Below are 17,307 nucleotides of genomic sequence, written 5' to 3'. Positions count from 1 at the left end.
AAAGTAGAGAAACTATGACGCCTCTCCACATCTAATAATTTATGACTTGTTAGTTACACAAAAGCCAAACAAATTCTAAAAAGACATTTGTCAACATCTTTTTTTTGGTGCTAGCGGCAGATAAATGGAAACTTAAAGTACAGCTGAAGTGTTTAAAGCTTTAATGGTCTCTGAAGGAAATTGCCTCAATTAAAACTATAATTAGTTTGTGGCTTCCTTTAAGAACATTCCCAAGTCTGTCTGTCCTGACTGTGTCTGTCGCTGGGTGTAACTGCTCCCCACCTCTATATGTCGCCTGCCTCAATGTACCAGCAGACGTACTGCAGGCTCGACCGACCACAGAGACCTCTGGGAAAAATTAAAAAAAAAAGCTATGCAGCAGCCTTAGATTGAAGGAACAAATGTTAATCCACCCAACCCAAACACCAAAACTGCATGTATTTAGATGTCGTTCTTAAAAAATCCTTCTTTTTTTTATTGAGCCACACTACCACAGTTCACATGCACATCCCACAGTTACTCCTAAATATACACCACTTGTCCCATTTGTGTTTCATTTTCTCACATGTAAACAAATCAAAATAGTAAAATGTGTTGCACTGTGCATAATATTTAACTGTTAACACTATACAACTATCAATGGAGAATTAAACATGAGTCAAAATCTTGTTTCCCCCTGTTTCAAAATTATTTTATAGTATGTGAAATACTGAACTTATACCACAGTCAACTAAAGCATAAAAAAAGTTCAAAGGTGCAGTTAAAAAACAAAATTTGTGCTTGTATTCACACACACACAATAAAACAAGATTTAAAGCCTGTGAAGTGACAAATACATGCCTGCTTCAATTAAGCAATGGTACCACTAGGTGGGAGCATTGCACTTTTCCTGTAGATTTACTTTAGCCTCTTCCAAGTAATAAATGAAGGGCAACAAACCACAGTAAAAAGAAAGAAACAAATAACAAATCTAGTAAAACTTAAAAAATATCTATATATTCCTTTCCCTCTTTCAGCCACATGCTGACATGCCGAGAAGGACACGGATAACTGAGGTTAGAGGTCTGAGGGGGTCTGAGGGACAGTTGCTGTTGGAAAGGCAGACCAGGAGAGTAAACTATGTCCAAGAGCACAGACGGGTAGAGTGGATTGTGACCCTGTGGTGTGCTACAACCACCTGTTTGTCTGCTTGTCTAAGTAATGGCTGTGATCTAATGCTTAGGGTTGGCGTCTTCAGTGTCACTGTCATCTAAAACCAAGACCATGGGGACAAGGGGGTTTAACCTGTAAAACAATGAGTATATCTTCTTTCTTTTCTTTCATCTTTGCATTACGTTTTGCATTTGTATATACTGGACGGTTTTGAAATTAAAGTACAGTTTTAAAGTGCAGTATTTAGTCGTATACACATCCAAATGAGAGGATTTGTAAGGGTGTTGACTGAAGGGGTCAAAGTTCAGATTCTGCTGCTGCAGGAGGCACGTGGAAGTGCATCTCACACCCACTGTCTGCCATGAACCCATGCACACGTACCCAAAAGACATGCACAGACAACCCCAAAGAACATCTACTATGCGGATATGCAATCAGTTTACAGACACATAACCCACACATACTTAGCGAGGCAGGAATGCCCCCTGACACTTAATAAGATGGACATTCGAGAACATATTGTAGATGGAAAGATTAAGAGTCAGCTTTAACTGCAGCTACCCAACACCAGAATAACATATATAGGATTATGTATTGCAACATTGAGCACACTGCTGTTAAGGTCTAACCTGTAGATGAGACTGACTGTGGTGCAAGAAGGAAGAAGAAGGGCAAAGGTTGGCAATCTGTTATCCACTTGAAGTCAGGCACATGGGAGCAATGACAAACACGTGGACAAAATGGCTTTCTTGGTGAAAATACCAGCCATAACTATGTTTGCCATGAACAGGCTCATCTGTCAATCAGTCACAGATTGGAAATTGTGTACATCATCATAAATCAGTCTCCAATTAATTTTATAAGTCCATGTATAGAATAAGGAACAAGGACAAAAGCTAAATGAATGTGTCAAAATGGCAGACAGCATGGACAGATAGTTTGTAATTAGATTTGAAGCTCTGTAATTATCTGAATGTTTAAAAGTCCTCATTGGATCATTCATTTATCTTTATTCAGCTCCTCTGTTCAATTGCAATTTGCTTCTAACATCGTTTGTTAGCATGACGCAGAAACGGCTCAATTGTGAGCATCTGTGCAATAGTTACAGCTCTCGTTTCGAATGTTACATACGGAGAAAAAAAAACCCTGATTATTTATACTCCTGATAATTTAGTATAAAAAGCTACAGTTTGAAATCACATTAAAATATTAACATTCAAATTTTGAAAACATTTGAGATTAAATTATTGGATTAACACTTATTGATCATTTGACTTGCTCTTTACCTTGTTAGATTTGGCAAGCCTATAGTCTGTAAGAGTCTGATATTATTTCATAATGAAGTTACAACCCGACACTTTATTGTTGTAGCTCTTGATCAAAGACTTGTACAACAAATCTTCAAATTGTGTGCAGAGTTTTGTCAAAAACACACTTTTCCCCTAATCTAATACCTTTCAAGTCTACGCTACATGTTGTGGACTGTCTTGTTGCATGATGAAAATCCACTCATTACTGAGTAATGATGACTGCATGGCAAAACTGTTCAGCCCAAGTTCTTTTACACAAACCTAAAGTGAGCCAAAGGAGTAATAAATTGAAGTGATTCTCCTCCAAAATGGGCCAAGCCTTCACCCTCAAAGCTAAGTAAAATCTGGCAGCCTTATATAAACCAGATCCAATTCAAATTTGGCATTTATGTGTGTCATTACTCATGTACAATCAGGCTCTGCCGGCGTAGCTCTGACAAACATACAAAACAATATATTAGGAATTATTTTAATAAAGATTTGTTTTGAGCTGTGTCCAAACAAACTAGCAAGAAGCTGATTTTAAAGTTGAACATAAATGAATCTTTAAAGTCACTATTCTGTAATCAAATGTTTGCTCCCTGTGTGTGTATGTGCATGTGTGTGGATGCATGTTTCTGATATTTTGTGAGGACCAACTGCTCTTTGTGGGGACCAAAGCCCGGTCCCCTTAAGGTTCAAGTAGCGTTGGTGTGTTAGGGGTAAGGTTTAGGACTAAGGTGTGATTTGAGGATGGGTTAGGTTAAGGGTTAGGCATGTACTTTGTACTAGTAATGGTTAGGTTTAAGGTAAGGGTCAGGGTTAGGCTATATAAATTAATAAAATATGAATGGAAGAAAAAGTCAATGCAAAGTCCTTGTAAAGATAAAAAGACAAACCTGTGTGTGTGTGTGTGTGTCTTTGTATTTGTTACCTTGTAAGGCCCATTTTTCCAACATGTAATACATTGTGAGGACCAACTGCTGCTAATCTCATGCTATCAATGCTGCTGATCACATGCTGCTGATCTCATGCTGCTGATTTAGTTCATGCTGCTGTGTTCATTCGTACTCATCTGCTCACACAGACTCATGTTCGTGCTGCTGTTGTTCGGCGCATTGTTTTTGTACTTTTAGTGTTTAGCGTATTCTTAGTTCATATCTTAGCTCTTATTACTGTTTTTTTCTTTTACATTTTATACTTTTGTTGCATGTAACTGTGACCCTGTTTACACAATTTAATTCCACTACAATCATTCATTCATTCAACCGTTATTTAGACAGGTAAATCCCATGAGCCTTGAGGACTCATTAACAAGAAAGACCTGATTTCAACAAAGAATGATGAAAACAATGGACAACAGCAACAACAATAAACAGTTATAAAAAGGCATACAGATTTTTTTTTTTTTTACAAATAAGATGGCAAACAAAAGTAACAAAAAACAGCTAGATTATAAGTCAAATGTAGAAAACTAAAAACAGGAACATGTCTGCATTGGTCCTTGCCAGGAGTCCAACAGATTCTTAAAGCCACTTAGAGAGGTCAAGGTCAAGAGCTTCAAATCTTTTTGCAAGATATTTCAGGAAACAAGAGCGGAGTAAGAGAAGGCCTTTTTGCCTAGTTCAGTCCTCATTGAGGGAACACTGCAGGTAATAATGTCTTGAGAGTGCACGCTGTAACTGCACTCACGCAGAGACATGTAGGAGGAGATGTATGAAGGCAGCAGACCAAGAAGTGATTTAAAGATGAAAATGTACCAGTGAGAGAATCTGCATGAGTTGATGTCCAGTTAACCAGCGAATACAGTGTGCAATGATGGGTACGATAATCACAGCCAGTTATGAATCTTAGTGCACCATGATAGACAGCATCCAACATCTGCAGGGCTCTTGTAGGAGCGTTCATGTAAATAATGTCACCGTAATCAATGGAGGGAAGGAAGGTCACAGATACAAGGTGTTTCCTAGCATTCAGAGTTAGACAGGATCTGTTTCTGAAAAAGAAACCCAGTTTAATTTTCGGTTTCTTTACCAAATTTTCCACGTGAAGCTTAAAAGAGAGATGCGAGTCAACCAAGATACCCAAATATTCATAGGAATCAACAAACTCAATTGGGACACCATTTTAGGATGAAATCAGAGGAAAAACTGCTGGAACTGACTTCCTATTTGAAAAAAGCATCCCTTTGGTTTTGTCGGCATTCAGGACAAGTTTGAGGTCGAACAAATCAGACTGGATGATCTTGAATGCAGATTTCAAAAGCTGGAAAGCCTTTTCAACTGTTTTAGTTCGACAATAAACAACTGTGTCATCAGCATAGAAATGTATGGATGCATCAGGGATGTTTTGACCTACATTGCCTATGTAGATTGTAAAGAAGGTGGGTCCTAAGACTGAGCCTTGAGGTACACCATTGTTGACTGTTAAATAACTGGAGGAAGTACCATTATGTTGAACACATTGCCTCCGATCTGAGAGATAGTTAGAGAACCCTCCAATGGTGTGATCTGAGAAACTAATTTCTGAGAGCTTATGACACAAGATGTTATGATCCACAGTGTCAAAAACTTTAGACAGGTCTAAGAAAAGTGCAGCACAATAATCCTTAGCATCCAGTGCTTCAACAATGTCATTAAGAACTTTTAGTGAAGCAGTCGTTGTGATGTGTTGTTTCCTGAAACCAGATGGAAGGCGAGGTAAGATGTTAAATGAGTCCAGGTAATTTTTGATTTGAGAGTTTATCAGTTTTTCTAGAACCTTGGCTAAAATGCAGAGTTTAAAGATTGGTCAATAGTTGTTCAATGAGGTAGGGTCACCTCCCTTCAGCAAAGGAAGAACAAAGGCTGTTTTCCAACCATCTGGAATGGAGTTTTGGTTATGGAAAGATTAAAGATGTGGGTCACAGGGACTGTGATGATATGAGCGTCCAGCCTTAAGAAACAAGGTGGACGTTCATCTGGTCCTGCGGATTTTTTTAGGACATAAGTACCACATATGATGTGAATGACAATAAAAAAAACCTTGACCTTGACCTTGACCTGCTCAAAGCCCAGGCCCTATAAGAAGTGCCATTGGTGGGTTAGGGGTTAGGTTAAGGAGTAAGGTGTGAATTAAGGGTGTATTAGGTTTAGAGTTAAGTATGTACTAGTAATGGTTAGGGTAAGGGTCATGGTTAGGCTATAGACATTAATAAATAAATGAATGGAAGTTAAAGCAAAGTCATTGTAAAGATTGAAAGACAACGTGTGTGTGTGGGGGGGGGATATGTGTGTGTGCGTGTGTTTGATTGGCAACATGGCAGAGCACATATAAACGAATGAAAATAGGGCAGTACTTTTCCCTTAATCTGCACTTCTTCAGTGCGGAGGCTGCATTCCCAGGACCACTGAGGGGGCTCCAATAAGCAAACCACGATACCAAACCCACCCGGAATTCTAGGAACGTTTTCCCTGTGGTTTCAGGTTACCACATACACACTCTAAACACAGATCACAGACACACACACACAACAGCCTTCACAGTAGCACACTGTACTTTTTTATTTGTACAGAGTTGTTTTTGTTAATTTTCCTTCTCTCCTTCTGTGCCTATCATTCATTTTAATGTTAAACTTGTATATCTTTTCAATGGGCAGGGTGAACAACTTGAACTTTCACTTAAAGTTTGACCATTGAGTTCTCATTGTTTTGCTAAATACTACACTTTGAAATGCAACCTTACATGTTTACCCTAAAACCTTACATGGAATCTGACTAAAGCATAGCTTGATACAATATTCAGCAAAATCTGATCTTTGAAGTCTGATTTGACACATGGGAAAAGGGCAGTTTTCTAAAAAAAAAACAATGACAGCAGAAAGGTGTTCACACTATGTGAATAATGTGTGTGATTGTATTTCATGTGTGCTGTCTACAAAATACAGAAATAGTTCAATGGCCTATATGGCTATGAGCCTCTACCCATGGATCTAAAGCTGCATGCTTAAATCAGAGCCAAAGACCAAAGATGGATTTTCTCTTCCTTTAAATAGCATTTGGTTTGATTTAAAAAGGTATATACAAATGATATGGCAGTGAATTTAAAAAGCATCTTCACCACTTCAACAAGTGGCACACATCTTGTTACACATAGGCATCAAAATCTTGGACATTAAGAATGATCCAAATAATTACTGTTTTTAACGTTAGACCGTAAAAGTAACCCGATAAGAACATATAATGCACTGTATCATATGGCTGTGTTGGATTTAGGAGTGGAAAGAACATTGAAAAACTGAATATTTTCTACAACGCTGACATCAAGAACGGGGAGAGGCACAGTTTACAGAGTTTTACTCTTTGTTCAGTGGTGCAATGCATCAGAATGTGTGTCAAATTAAACAGAAAAGCTTGAGAGGTTAACACATTTATCTTCAACACACACAATGATATACAGACCACCACATGGCTGACCACCAAAAACACTGACAGCGAGAGCTTCTGAACGAGCTCAAAGAGAGAACAAAGCTGAAAAAAAAACATTGCTTCTTTTTGCCTGAGTTATTCCTCAGTTCATATCTCTTATTCACTGTTTTATTACCGCCTCCTTTGAATTCTCCTGTTCACATCTATTGTTCTCTCTTTCTTCTGTCCTGCTTGGAGCTTGATGTCGTGCCAGTGGATGAGAAAAGAGTTTAGAGTGTGAATGGGCTAGCAAGTACAGTATGTAATGATCTAAAACAGGCCACTCTAATGTGACATTTATTACATTAGCTCAACCCAGTCCATCGTCTCGACACACAACATAGGAGAGGCTGTAAAAATGCCTATTTTGTAGAAGTTTTTTTTTTCTTCCTTCTTCATCTTCTTCTTTTTACTCTTTTTCTTCTTCCACTTTCTTTTCTTCTTCCACTTCTTTTTTCAGCTGTTCCCTCTTCAGGGGTGGCCACAGTGAGTCATCCTCCTCCATCTCACTCTGTCCTCTTCATCCTCTGTCCTCACTCCAACTACCTCCCTCTTTAACTCCATATCTCCTCTTTGTCTTTTTCCTGGCAGCTGCATTCCTTCTACCAATATACCCACTGTCCCTCCTCTGGACTAGGGATGGGGTCGATCCGATCCAGTATTGGTATCGGCCTCCGATACCAGCATAATTTACGTATCGGATTTTCCAATCCTCCTGCCGATATTGCCGATCCATAATGCATGTTGGCTTCAAACTATAGAATGGATTTCCTGAATGGCGGCGTGTCTCATGAACCCAGAGTGATAAGACCCGCCTCACATTCAGGAAATCCAGTTCATAGTTTGCAGCCAGCTACAACGTGAGGACTGAGTTAGCAGCACTGTGGCTAACAGCTAACCAACTTTAAATTTAAACATGTCCGCTGTGTGGAAGTATTTTACACTAAAAAGACCACAAAGCAATGCAGCAACGTGCAATGTCTGCAGAGCCATAGCGCCACATTAAACCGTGGTAAAGTTCGTTTTACAATGGACATTCGAGCTCCGTGGCTTCAGCGGGGCACTGCTCTTTGCTCAACCCGGGGCGGCAAACTCGACCCTGGTCAGCCACGTCCAATCTGCCCCGCTCAGTCTGCCCGTCTCTGAGGAGGGACAGACTTGAGCGAGGCTGCCCCAAATCAGGCTGACTGCTTCAGATTGAACAAGAAGAAGACATCGCTGAAACCACGGAGCTCAAATGTTTACAGAGAAGTTACTAAACTTCATCATAATTAATGACCAACCACTATCAGTTGTAAAAAACGAAGGATTTCACAGTTTGATACTTGCAGCCAAGATATAGTTTACCCTCCAGGATATATTTATCAGTACAACAGTAAACAATTATAAAAAAGCATTATTTGAAAATTATATATATTAAAAACAACAACAGCTATATTATAAAGTGATGTAAATACTAAAAACAGGAACATGCTTGTTGGTTTATGTCATGAACTTAGCAGATGTTTGAAGCCATTGAACATTTTATTTAATTCATTTATTCATTCATTTAAAAGAAACAAACAAAAAAAAAAACATCAAAAAGAAAACATTGAATGAAAAGAGTGCAGAAAGAAGAAAAAAAAATGTATATCTGCCACTTATTTAAAAAAAAAAAACTTTAAACAATCACTTAAATTAATCACTTTAATATCCACTTTAAAGCTAGGAATTAAAAATAAAACATGTTTTGTGCTAGAATTTAATTCTAACTTTAAAACGTATCCAACATTAATACAACTTACCTCAAGTTGCCTTTTTGGACATGCATGCATATATTTGTACAAATTTTACTTGAGAGGAAATTATTACAGCTTCATATAAAATCAATGATGATGATGATATCGGAACTGGATCGGTATCGGCCGATATTCAGACTTAGGTATCGGGATCGGAAGTAAAAAAAAGTGGATCGGTGCATCCCTACTCTGGACATGTCCAAACCATCTCAGTCTGGTGTCTAACTTCATCTCCCAGTTGTTCAACCTGTGCTGTACCTCTGATGATCTCATTCCTAATCTTATCCATCCACGTCACTCCCAGGGAGAACCTCAATATCGTCATTTCTGCCACTTTCAGTTATTTCTCCTGTCTTTTTTGTCAGTGCCACTGTCTCCAGACCATACAACATAGCTGGTCTCACCACTGCCCTCACAGTATTGTATAGAAAAGATCATGAGACTTATATGAGCTGAAAAAACTGCACGAAATTACGCAGAAAATGACAAACATGAGGAGACTAAACCACAAAAGCATTAATTACTGGAAAATGCATCAAGCACCACATTGGAAAATTACTGCGTAATAAGACAAACTAAATTATGTTTGTTTACACACCAACTAAACAAAGACTTACTGGTATTTTCATTTTTTTGTTTACATATTTCATAAATTCGAACTCATGGTCTAAACATATCTGCAGAGAAAATAAACATCTTCCTTGCTGAAATATGATTACTGTTGTCTTTACTTCAGTCACACCACAAAGTTGCATCCCAAAGCCCTCAAGCCATGAAATGTGGGTCAAACTGAGGTCCTAAGCATTGGCTTAGGGTTATGGGAACAGCCTGGGCCTCTGAGTAGCATCTAAGGTCAAGTAAAGGAGAAGCAGAACTGAGGAAAGTATAGACAAAAGACATTTACTGAAAAGGGTGGTCATAAATTATATAGGCTTAAAAAGAAGAAATTAAAAAGAGCAAGTGGTAAATCCTGAGAATTTATGTGACATCAGCTGCTCTTTGTCATGATTCTGTCTGCTGCAGTTTTTATTCACATACCTAGAAAACCTTGCAGGACACACATTTTTAGACTAACACTGTATGCACAACACACACGCACACACACAAATTCAGAGCTGGAAATGTTTTTCTTCTGTGTATAATGAATTTATTGTCCTCTTTGCTAGTTACATCATCCAATTTATCCACTCCGCTTGTATTTTTTCTTTTTTTTAACTAAGCTCTACTGACCCAAGAGTCTGACACAAAGAAGATAGGGGAGAGAAAACTTATGACTTGACAGTACTAGGAGTAAAATATTAGGGGAGAGCACTTTGCCCATTGCACTGCTCTCTGTTCTACTCCTATATATATTTAAAAAATGGATTCCAGATGTCAAAACAATAAACAAAGGGATTGTCATAACCTTATAAAAATGCAAGGCATTCAGAAGCTCTCACCATTTCACGCTGTCTGTGGACCATCTACTAAGCTAATTCCAAAACTTTGGAACCAACCCCAAAGTGGAGATATGACTTATCGCTTTCTGTTTTTACTAAAGAGCACACACAGAGACACACAAACGCACAATTGCTACACACAAGCATGTGCAAAGCAATCTGACTGTAATTTAACACAGTTTCATTCTTTGGGTTCAAGTTTCAGATCACTCGTAAGGATTCTTATTTTGCATTACACTTTAAATAAAATCAGACAACATAATCATGTAACAGAGATTGTAACTGCTAAAAGGAATTTAATAAAGGTAAATAACACGACAGCTTAGACGTAAACAACATAAATGAATGAGGGGAAACAAAATGAAGTGGATTGTTGAAATGAATGGTCTTTTTTTTCCCACTTGTGCAAAAAAAAAAAAAAATCACAGAAAACTTTAGAAAAATATTTAGCACAACAGATAAGGTATGTGTGTCCTGAACAGGGATCTTCTACATGTAAGCTGTCCTCACATTTCACTGAGCTAACCAGCCATGTGGCCAACAGCATGCTTCCATGTCTGTTTTAAATTTGACTTCTGAAGTTGTTTTTTTATTTATTTATCTGGATAAACTAAAACTTTGCTGGCTAGGTAATGAGCTTGTGGATTGGCTACGGCCCAGGGACCACCAGTTGTCTACAAGAAGCCTTGCTCAGGCATACTGTAAACAGACACAATAAGCGGGAGAAGCATCCTGTGTGTGTTGCAGTTTGGAATAATGTGGACTGTTTCAGTTCCAAAAATGTGTGACTAGTTTAGAAATAATCCCCCTTTTAATATGTTTTTGCCTCCCACCATCTTCACTCCTCAAAGCTACTGAGGACATTTCTTAGTGCAGCAGTGGCAAATGCATTAAAACATGTATAATTTGGAGAATTTCTCCCAGTGTACAAAAGCCATGGAATCTATTATCAGCTAGTTTCAACATGTTAAAGAATTATGTTCTTGTTGTTTAGCAAGGGAGAGGGCTGTCTGTGATGCAGATGAAGAGGTTGATGCTGAAACAGAATGAACAGACACATTATGTACTACTTGTTTGTTGCAGATTTTATTTTCTTTAGTCTGTCTTTGACAAAGTGCAATGAGTGCAAGTAGTCTGCAATAAAGATCTCCTCTGCCTCTTTTTCTTCCATGTTTTTGTTTTATACTTTATGTAATAACTACAGCATAGTGTTTATGCGCTGGTTGACTTTGTATGATATTTTAAGACTGCGTTTGGTTTTGAGTAAAAACCAAATGGTTTTAAAACAACTGCTTGACTTTGGAAGACAAATAGTTGTGTTCATCGATTTAAGAACAGGAGAGAACATTTCAGGGGACATGTTGCAGCAATCTCGAATTAAAAAAAAATTATTTTTGAATAATGAAATCATTCAGTTCTGCATAACAACTCATGCTTGTCTATGGCAATGTGTTTGCTGACAGTCAGGCAAAATAAAAGGGTGAGAACAGATAAATGTCATGAGTGGAAATCTAACAATTTTCCACAGCACTTAGGTTCTCAGGCTGGAGAAAAGGTTTACATTATAACAAACTATCAAGATATTGCACCCTCAAAAATACATTAGTTGCTTTGAGGAATATCAGTAAAAGTACAAGAGTAAACCATTTGGAGTCTGAACCTGAACCCATTAGAGAATATCTGGAGAGATCTGAAGATGGTCATGCGATCACATTCCCCACCCAGTCTTATTGAATTCAAACATTCCCAGCAACAAGACTTGGAGAAACGTCAAAAAGGTTTGCGTGTACCAAGCATGTAGCGTCACTCCAAGGCGTCGTTGGTGTTAGGCTGGTGGAAATAAAATGATTGGGATCCATTTTTTAGATAACTCTGAAATGCACATATGGAAAACAGAGTGAATTTCTGCTGTTTTGTGCAATTTAATCAAGTGTCATAACCATGCCCCACTGAAAGGGGCATATATTTTTTCCAAGTTGTTTCTTCATGAAATTTAATATAAAATTAAAATATTTTCCTAACTATTTTAACACGTGGCACTGTTGATAGAGCTGTTGCCTCTCAACGAGAAGGCCACTAGATCGAATCCTGGCCAGAGGGCTTTCTGGGTGGAGTTTGCATGTTCTCTCTGTATATTTGTGGGTTTTCTCCGGGTACTCCGGGTACTCCGGGTACTCCGGGTACTCCGGTTTCCTCCCACAGACCAAAAAAACATGCATGTTAGGCTGATTGGTAACTCTAAATTGTCCCTAGGTGTGAATGAGAGAGTGAATGGTTATTTGTCTCTCTATGTCCCTGTGATGGACTCTTGCAACATGTTCAGGGTGCAGGTTTTGTCTCCAGTGGGCCTGCATTTGAACCCCATAACAAAAGCTTACCACGCTTTATGTCAGTCACTTCTAAAAAAAGATTGTGGTAATTTTGGTTAATCCTATTTTTCCGGAAAACAAGTTGCTCAGTATTCACACCTTTAACAATCAAAATGTTGAGATATTTGAACAGATGTCACCATGCACTTTTGGTCATAGGTACAACTGCTTGCCTTGCACCACACTTACCAATCTGTCATCAGACGCTGAACAAAGAGAGGAAGGGAATGTCACTCTCAAATCCCTTTTATGTCCTTTGAAGTTTTATCATCTGCAAGTGTGCCTGTATGTAGATGTGTTTTCACGTTCCCATTATGAATAACCCACCAGCTGTTCACAAGCTTATGGATCCCATGTGGATTGATACTGTATATGTGTCTATATGAGTCTGTTTTGCATGGGGGAAAACCCATTCTTAGAAGCTTTTTCGTTCCCTCTACACATAACATAAGGTGGAATGCTTTGCATGTCTGTTTTAAATCATACTATCTGTTATTCTTTGCTGCTGGATGATATATTTCTCACTTACAGTATACTTATCAACATACTGTATTCCATTTTATCCGTGATCTATACTGGTGTTTTTACACAACCTTCTCATGCATGGTCCAAGCAGTGGCAAAAGTAATGGCAGTGATTTCTGTCTTTCCCATGCAGCCTCATAGGAGGGTCTTTGTTCCCCCTCCAGGCTTTGGGGGTCCCCACAGCAGGGCTGTGCCCCACACCACTGACTCCACAATGGGTCTTTATGCTGCCAAGCCCCCTCCTTCCCACTTTCCCTCCCCCATGCTTGCCTCAACAGGGGCACACCAATGTACAGGGGGCACCATGGCACCAAAACGACGGCTCTTTTATCGTACCCTCCTCTGTCTTCCAATCTCTGTATTGCATGCCAGCAGAGTCAGATACAGTTAAGGGGAGGAGCTGAATCGCCGCAGGCTAAGCTTGTGAGTGGTGCCAAATGTCTCAGTAGGTTACTTTTTTCGCATTCAGACCAAGAACACTTGACACCACAAGCCCAGACCTAACAATCACCAGGAAGTGTGTGATAATGCACTATTACAACCCTTTAATACTGATTTATTTTAGGCAATAAATTGACACACACTTTCTTCCACACACCGATTAAATAAATAGACAACTGACAGTAGAGGACTTTTTTTTTCATTCAACCTTTATTTAGACAGGTATATCCCATTGAGCCTCAAGGACTCATTTACAAGAGAGACCTGATTTTGACTATAGGATTTAGACACACCTCGTACTGTAGTGTAGGTGCTTTGTGGTCCCTTCAACTTATGTTTACTTTTCCATCTGTTCCTGATCATGAATGTAGTACAAAGTATACTACTCTGAGAGTGATACTTGTGTGAGGAACCATCGTCATATATATAACATAATATTTCTGAAAGGTGACTATCTCCTTTTATTAAGATCTATAACAAAATGTTTTGCCAGACATTCAATAAAAAAAAATCATTGTGAGCAATACAATATGACAAGCCATCTTCAAAATATAGGCACGGAACCTATAATGTACTCTATGTGCTTAATAGTAAGTGCTGGCGTTGTCTTAAAAATGTATAACCTTGCCATAACTGTGGAGTAAGTTTCAAGAGCATATAAGAAACAGATCCAGCATCTGAATCATTTGCAGACTAGTGTTGGATCAGTAATTGTCATAATTTTCATCTCATGCTGAGAAAGAAGGAGCACAACAACAAACTGAGAGAGTGCTCTGGTCTCCAAGAGATGCACCCAAAGCCATTTGCAGAAAAGGAGCTCCAAGCTATTCTTGTAAATCAATCTAAAAGCACAAAATAAATCTCAGTGCTAAAAGCTATAGATAACAATTCAATCATAAACTGACAAAAACAATACGAGAGCCTTATGACTTTTTGTCCTGCCAGCTTTCAATCAATATGAAGATGGATTTAATATTGTCCTTATTTCTGCAATGATTAACAACAGCCAGCCACACTGATGCACAGCCTGATGTTGTCTTCCACAAGAAGACAAACAATATATATATATATTTTTCTATTTACCTGTAAAAAATATATATTTTCATAAAGTATACAGTACTTTGTAAAATACTTAGGTCATCAATCTTTTTTTTTTTGTATATTTTGTTTGAAAAAAAACAGACTTCCCATAAACCTTTAAAGTGGCTGTGAGCAACATTTCCAGGCATAAAAAGGCTTCTAAGCTCATGAGATAACTAGAGTTGTTGCTCAAGACTGCTTTTTAAAAAAATATTTAAAAAAAAGACTTTCTTGGAAATGCATCGTGATTCATTAAATGTTTTTTTTTAAACAAGCAGTTGATTCCAATAGTTATCTGTAAAGTTTCAAAAACAAATATTAGGCAATAAGATAGTTGTTTTTTGGGTTGCTTCCTTTTTCAGGAATTGTCACAGTAAGTGAACTTGAATGGAAAAGTTAGTAACCGTTTTACGCCAGATGACCTTCCTGACACAAACTGTGGTTGAATGTGAAGCCTTGGGATTACAAGTCTGCAGAACACAATCAGTTAGGGCTCAGAGTAATTGTAGATGATGATTTCAGCTACCACCACACTCAATTTTAGCTTAATACAGTAAAATTGATAGAGTCACGACTATTTGTTTGTGTTTTCCATGGTTTCTTGGCTGTGGCAATCATCTTGAATGATGATAACCCTAAAAAGGTAGCCGGTTGTACATGCAGATCCAAATATTGTTTTCTGAGTGTTTTAATAAAACACTTCAGTGGTTCATCAGGTATTTTGCTAACACAACTAACAAACAAATACATGCACACACAAATGCTGTCAAAAAACATAACTGCCCTTTGCCTATGTTTGTGGTGTATAGTGACGGGCACCAGTCAGCATTTACAGAACTGTACCTTTGTGTAAAATAGTGAAAAATATCTTGTTTAAACTCAAGTGATGTTGTAACAATCAGTGAAACAACAGCAAAGTGAGACTCATAGGAAACATGAAAGTATAGTTAGTTCAATTCATTCTACACAAATGGATTTGAAGTTTTGCTGCTTTGCAGTTAAACAATCAGGACAAAGAGTTTCTCTTACCTTTCCACTACACCATCCCCACTCCAGCATGTGGAATCTTCTAGAGTACCCTCTGTTTCACACAGCATCTCTGGCAATACCGCAAAGAACGATTTATAGCGCTGCAGGTACATTAAGAATTCCCTGATGGAAAAAAAACAAGTAAAAATGGGCTTTGAATGTTTTATCATGCAGAACTCATAATCAAAATCAGTGTTAGACAACATAATAATGAGGAGTGCTTTGTACAACTGTACCATGTGACCTATTCTTTTTATTTGTCACATTTTGAACCATTTTTACTAACAACAAACTGTTTTAATTTGGTTCAAAAGACATGCATGTGATAAATACACTTATAGATATTGACAGTGACAGCAGCGACAGGCTTTGAATGCAACTGCATCAGCACATTTTTTTCTCGATTATGCTGTGTGTGTGTTAAAGTGACTGCTTTACCAGATCTGCCAACATATGTAATCAATATAGACACTGTCATCTTGAATAAAACAAAGGCATACATGATCTGACACACACACATTGTCACCACCCAAAAGGCAGAGCAAAAACAACAGTGGTCAGGAAAGGTTATATGTGCTGAGACAGTCAGTGAAATCACATTTAATATTTGTCAGTGTTGTGAAGGGAGTGTTACGAGTCTCTATCTAGTCAAAATAATGCAGTAAGGAACTGAGCTTAATAGGTTCCTTGGGTTCAATCTTACCTAGTAAGTGTTCTCAGACTATGTTTATTGTTCTTGGATGGTTTCAGGGGGAATGAGCTGGGAATGATGGGAGTTGAAGTCCAGGAAGGGGGGGATTGTTGTAAGCATAACGTTGCAGGGAGGCAATATGAAGGTTGAGAGGAAGAAAAAAGGACACAAAAGAACAAGACAGGGCATATGGGGAAGATGGAGACACAACAATCATTTGACCACTGAAGAAAGTGATGACTCATGCACATAATTCATGCACATTATTCTAACACCTCATTAAAACAATCAGTAGCTGTTATGCTCAACACTGCATAAAAAAATCAAAACAGATAATGACCTAGAATTAAAATATTAAGTTAGAAAATCCACACAAATGAACATCTGCACAGGTGCAAAGAGTTATATATGCACAAGGAAGCCAAACAAAGTTTACATGAAATGTTCTGATTCATTTCCCCCCTCACTTCAAACTGAAGCTCATTCTTCTTTATCATGTTTCATCCTTTTCAGCAGAACACTATTCTTTATTCACTGCACCAGGTGCTGCTGTGGCTTTGAAGTGGTCAGTGCTCACATGTGCTCTGGTCTGCACTGGCAGACGGCAAGGAGCTGGATTGCTTTGCTATGAATGGTGGTGGCAGTGCCAGCCCAAACATGTTAGCTTGGCTGGCATCGGTGCAGTGATTCATGGTTTAGGAAAAAAAAGGTCAGGCAGGCAACAGTTTTACTGTGTGGGGCTATATAAGCAGAGGCTGGCTGGTGTGCAGAATTGGTGGTACAGCTGTCTGGGTAAACAGGAAATTGTTTGGTCTGTCAAGATTAATAATACCAAACCTTGCTCTGTCTACCAGCTGCCATGGACAAAACATGGCTGCCTTGTGAACCCAATGGAGAGCAGGACTTGTTTTGCAGAGTGTTTGCTGTGCAAGTAAATACACTAAAATGCATGAAGTGATAAAAGCTGTGAATAATCTAATAGTGGCTGCCCAACCCCTAAGCCTATATCACAGAAACCCAGCTTTGCAGTTCTTATATAAATGGGAGAAAACAGATGTTTGTCAGCAATA

At 38.4% G+C, this 17,307-nt stretch overlaps 1 protein-coding gene across 1 annotated transcript in view; it reads right to left on the bottom strand.

Moving 5' to 3' along the window:
• gpc5c (glypican 5c) overlaps positions 1-17,307 on the bottom strand; it is a 103,321-nt gene that overhangs the window by 25,620 nt on the left and 60,394 nt on the right. Inside the window, exons 5-6 of the mRNA XM_037681327.1 lie at positions 16,250-16,306; positions 15,547-15,669 (exon numbers count right to left, since the gene is read on the bottom strand). Coding sequence (XP_037537255.1) covers positions 15,547-15,669; positions 16,250-16,306 — 180 coding nt within the window. The remainder of the gene's footprint in view (positions 1-15,546; positions 15,670-16,249; positions 16,307-17,307) is intronic.

This window comes from Nematolebias whitei, chromosome 9 (genome assembly GCF_014905685.2).
Source record: "Nematolebias whitei isolate Nwh7 chromosome 9, NemWhi1, whole genome shotgun sequence".
Lineage (NCBI taxonomy): Eukaryota > Metazoa > Chordata > Actinopteri > Cyprinodontiformes > Rivulidae > Nematolebias > Nematolebias whitei.
Note: the sequence above shows the minus strand (reverse complement) of the source record. Positions and strands in the feature narration are given on the sequence as shown.